Consider the following 5,151-nt stretch of genomic DNA (forward strand, 5'->3'; position numbering starts at 1 on the left):
GTGTCTCTGTTCTCCTCCCTTTCTGCCCTAAACCCAAGCCCCTATTTATATCCCTCTTTCGTAGTAAAGGTAATGTGTTCAGGGAGGCTGGGGACCTGGGGGTTCCCAGCCTCTCGACTGGAGATGTTCCAGTCTTTTAAGAGGAGCTTTCCAGCCTCCTCGTTCAGACCTGGTTATCAGCTCCCTTGCTGCCCTAGCTACCCATGGGTGACCTGGTTGACTCGACCATGGGCCGTTCTTCGCGACACATGCACTTCTAGGATAACCTTTGCAGAGTTACTCAGCTAGTAGTACGCGCCAATCAGGAACTAGTATGTGACTTTCCAAGCAAGGGCAAGCGGGTAATCGGCGGTAATCTGCGGGGTAATCCGCTGACCGCCCACCAAAGCCGGACCTGTGACATCCACTTGATGTCGCGTGCCACCATGGCAATGCCAGAGGTGGTGCCCCTGGCGGATGTGGGGGCGGGTCCAGATCCAGCTAGCCCGTCGCCATCGACGCGTCCGACGCGAGGGATGACGCCCAGCGGACGAGTGCAAGATACGTTGCAATCACTGGAAGATGCGTCCGCAAGGGCTTCGAAGCGAATCACGACGCGAACGACGCGAGTCACGTCAGTGGGAAATGATGGCGAAAGAAGCGACGAAGTGAAGTCACGCAGCAATGTGGAGACCGCCAAATCGATGATGCAGAGAGTCCTGGAGACGCTGGGGAAGATGGGCAGTGAAATGGTGGAGCTGAAACATCGGGTATCCGAGCAAAACGACATGATCAGGAAGTTGAACGCCACTGTCTACAAGCAAAGCACCATCATCCAAGGACAGGAAGATCTCATCCGAGGCCTGGAGGTCCAAGTCCAGGAATCCAAGGAAGAGTTTCAACGCAAGAGCGATGAGCACGACGCGGAATTAAAACGGGGACATCGGGATCTTCAGAGAGAGGTTGCCGCTGTGAAAGAGCAATTGGCCCAGCTCACGCAGAACCTGAATGCTTCGGGGGAGGTGACTCTGTCGAGCGGCACTCGAGCAACGTTTGCCGACATTGCGCGTACACTGCCAGCGAGCCCGCCGACCAGTCTATCCAGCGTAGCTGTCCCAAGAAAGCAGCAGACAGCCAGCGATCCTCTCCACTGTACCATCGACACATCTCGCGTCAGCGAGTCGAAGAAGAACAACGCGCAAATCGGATCAATTCGCCAGGCCATCGAGACTGAGATGAGAGCGATGAACGGACAAGAGACCTGGAGGTGCGCAGCAGTCGTGAGAGAGTCCCGGAATGCCGACCGAGTCAAGATCGTCTGCAGAGACGAAGCCGAGCTTCAGATGGTCAAAGATGCTGCGCAGAAGACAGCCGTGGAAGGTTCGCGAGTTATGCGAGACCAGCTGTATCCGGTCCGAGTCGACAACGCCAACCGCACAGCAATCCTGACGCGGAAGGCAACGTTCTGCCTGGAGCGATCGAGGCCTTGAGTGCCGAAAACAGAGTGACCATTGGCAAGATTTCCTGGTTGAGCAAACGAGAGTCTGGCAAAGCGTACGGATCCATGGTGGTGTATGTCACCAAGAAACGCGACGCAGAAAGGCTTCTGGAAGGGTACTACTTTGACCTAGCGGGAGAGTCAGCCACCACCTATGTATTCGAGCCAAGAACGGGACCAATCCAATGCTTCAACTGCCAGGAGATCGGTCACAAAGCATATTCATGCAAGAAACAGCGGACATGCGGCAAGTGCGCAAACGTTGGGCATCACCACCGGGAATGCACCGCGATTGAACCAAAATGTGTCCCGTGTGGCGGACCGCACGAGTCATTCAGCTGGAAGTGCAGGATGAGGAATCCGAGCAGTGATGCTTGAGTCCCTCCGCATCCTACAGCTGAATGCACACAAGAGTGATGTGGTGCAGCAGAGTCTGATGAACGACGAAGACCTAAAGGATTTTGCCGCACTGGCTATATCTGAGCCACATGCGCGCAATATCGACGGAAAGGTGGTGACGAGTCCTACGGGACACCATAACTGGACAAAGATGATACCGACGTGTGTTCGTGATGGCCTATGGCCGATTCGCAGCATGCTCTGGATCCGAAGTGACCTTGAGGCGGAGCAAGTGCCTGTGCCGTCAGCCGATCTCACAGCAGCGGTACTCCGACTTGAGGGAAGGGAGGTGATGGTGGTGTCAGTGTATGTGCAAGGAAAGAACGACGAGGCGCTGACAAACGCGATGGAACTATTGCGCGACGTGATCGATCGCTTCCGCAATGGGACAGGGAGACGTACCGATGTGGTTTTGGCGGGGGACTTCAACCGCCACGACCTCCTCTGGGGCGGAGATGAAGTGTCAGCGAGCAGACAAGGGGAGGGCCAGCCCATCATTGACCTGATGGACGACTTTGGTCTTAGCAGCCTTCTCCCGAGAGGGACGAAAACGTGGCAAAGGTCGGACGAGGAGAGCACCATCGACTTGGTGCTGGCATCGGCGGAACTGGCGGACGAGTTGACATCCTGCGTGATTCATCCAACAGAGCACGGATCAGACCATAGAGCGATCCAGACGACCTTCGACGTTCGATCACCGAAAGCAAGGGCGAGCAAGCCGAGGAACTCCTGAGCACCTTCTTTCCGCCTCTGCCAACGAGGATCGAGCCGGAGGGTGAACGTCCGCAGAGAGAAGAAATAGCCATGCCAGACCTCACCTTGCAAGAGATTGAGGAGAAGGTGATGGCGGCGAAGCCCTGGGAAAGCGCCTGGTGAGGATGGCCTTCCTGCGATCGTGTGGAAGAAGCTCTGGCACGTGGTCAAGCACCGGGTGTGGACGCTCTTCAGCTCATCGCTCCGAGAGGGCGTCGTGCCTCATCAATGGCGAACGGCCAAGATCATCCCTCTGAGGAAACCAGATAAAGGAGACTACACCCTGGCCAAGGCGTGGCGACCGATTTCTCTCCTGTCGACGCTTGGCAAGATTCTGGAGGCAGTCGTCGCGGAACGTATCAGCTATGCAGTCGAGGCTCAAGGGCTTTTGCCCGCGAACCACTTTGGTGCACGGAAGCGCAGGTCCGCAGATCAAGCACTCGTGCTTCTGCAGGAGCGAATCTACAAGGCCTGGAGAACGGGCAGAGTGCTCAGCCTCATCAGCTTTGACGTCAAAGGCGCATACAACGGAGTGTGCAAAGAGCGAATGCTCGAAAGGATGAAAGCTCGAGGCATCCCGAGTCGACTGGTCAATTGGATAGACGCATTCTGCTCGGGACGGACCGCGTCGGTGGTTGTCAACGGGCACACATCCGAGCAACAAACCCTGCCGCAGGCCGGCCTACCCCAGGGGATCTCCTCTGTCGCCAGTGGCTTTTCTTTTCTTCAACGCAGACCTGGTGCAAAGACGGATCAGTAATAACGGTGGCTCCATCGCCTTCGTGGACGATTACTCTGCCTGGGTCACGGGGCCAACGGCAGAGTCAAACAGAGATGGTATCCAGTCGATTATCGATGATGCGCTTGATTGGGAGAAGCGCAGCGGCGCCACATTTGAAGCAGAGAAGACATCCTTCATCCACTTCACACGCATCGCGGAGCGTGACAGCGACCTGCCTCTCATCATCAAAGGAAACGATGTCAAGCCGAAGAGCAACGTGAAGCTGTTGGGAGTCATCATGGACAAAGCGCTTGCTTCAAGGAACACATCGCCAGAGCGGCCGCCAAGGGGCTGGCCGCGGCCATGTGTTTGAAACGACTGAAGATGGCTTCGCCACGGATGGCGAGGCAACTGTTCGTCGCGACCGTGGTGCCAGCCATGGACTATGCCTCAAATGTGTGGTCGCACGCGTGCTGGGTGAAAGAAGCGGCGTGGATTGGCAGGGCCCAGCGAATCGGAGCCCAGGCTGTCATAGGAGGCTTCCGCACGGTGGCAACGGCAGTGGCTGATGCCGAGGCCGGCGTGCAATCGTTCCGAGAACGGCATGCTCAAGCGGCAGCGAAATTCTGGATAAGGATGCGGACGCTCCCGAAGACGCATCCTCTGACATCGTTGAGGCTCAAACTGAACAGGAGGTATGCGTCGCCAATGCAGAAGCTCGCCTCGGCGATGGGAAGAATAGATACCAAGCGCCTGGAAGTCATCCACGAGTTCGCACTGGCGCCGTGGGACGAACGAGTGCAGGCAACGTACGAGGCAGACCGAGTGGAGGTGCTGAAGTCGGATGACCCGGAGGACATCACTATTGCGACGTCCAGCTCGCAAAGGAAAGGCAAGGTCGGGTTGGGAGGCGTCGTTCGGGATGCTTCCCGCGACAGCGCAGACGAAGTGCTGGCCAGCTACTCCGTCACTCTCGGCTCCAGTGATGAGCAGAATGCCTACACAGCAGGACTCGAGGCAATCGCGACGGCTCTGAGGTGTGTACCTCTCGGTCTTCATGACCGAGATCTCACGGTTGTGACGAGCAACCGCTCTGTCCTGCAAGTCATCGGGCGGCCACGGCAACAGTCTGGTCAGTGCACGATACGGGCGATATACGGATCTGTTGAGTATCTGGCAAAAAGAGGCTGCAGAGTCAGACTTCGTTGGGTGCCTGCAAAGAATGAGGAGTTCACTCTAGGGCCACTGGCCAAAATGCAAGCGAAAAGAGCGACGCGAGACGAGTGCATCGCCGAACCAGCAACGTTTCAAGCAAGATCAACGACGTTACGACTGCTGCTCAACGAACACGCTCGCGTTCGTCAGATCCCGGAAGGGGTTGGAAAGCACTCAAAGCGCATCGATAAGGCATTGCCGGGCAAGCACACCCGCAAGTTGTACGACGAGCTAACAAGAAAGGAATCCGGAGTGTTGATACAACTTCGAACTGGCAAATCGCGGCTGAATAGCTACCTCTGCAAAATCGGGGCGGTGGAATCGGATGAGTGCACTTGTGGGCAGTCTGCAGAAACAGTGGAGCATTTCCTCTTTCGATGCAGAAGATGGACGGTACAACGAGAGACCATGCTGCGATATGCGCGCGGAAAGGTGGGAGACTTGTCTTTCTTCCTAGGAGGCAAGGCAGAGTCAGACGACGACAAGTGGCAACCTGATATTGGGGCTGTGCGTGCGACGATACAGTTCGCATTGGCGACAAAACGCTTCAGTATGGACCGTTAACGGGCCATGTACTGATCAAGAA

The 5,151-nt window shown here is 56.5% G+C and overlaps 1 protein-coding gene across 1 annotated transcript; it reads left to right on the plus strand.

The window, feature by feature from the left end:
* Window positions 1-686: 686 nt before the first annotated feature.
* HRG_10162 (endonuclease-reverse transcriptase domain-containing protein) lies at window positions 687-4,519 on the plus strand (the record flags this gene model as incomplete). Its single annotated transcript, XM_044868633.1, has 11 exons — window positions 687-1,246; window positions 1,304-1,436; window positions 1,499-1,790; window positions 1,846-2,507; window positions 2,585-2,748; window positions 2,825-3,210; window positions 3,365-3,466; window positions 3,533-3,609; window positions 3,672-3,763; window positions 3,854-4,387; window positions 4,456-4,519. 11 exons carry the CDS (start codon window positions 687-689, stop codon window positions 4,517-4,519), a joined length of 3,066 nt encoding a protein of 1,021 aa, XP_044715988.1.
* Window positions 4,520-5,151: the final 632 nt, after the last annotated feature.

Source organism: Hirsutella rhossiliensis (genome assembly GCF_020360975.1).
Source record: "Hirsutella rhossiliensis strain HR02 chromosome Unknown scaffold00015, whole genome shotgun sequence".
Classification (NCBI taxonomy): Eukaryota; Fungi; Ascomycota; class Sordariomycetes; order Hypocreales; family Ophiocordycipitaceae; genus Hirsutella; species Hirsutella rhossiliensis.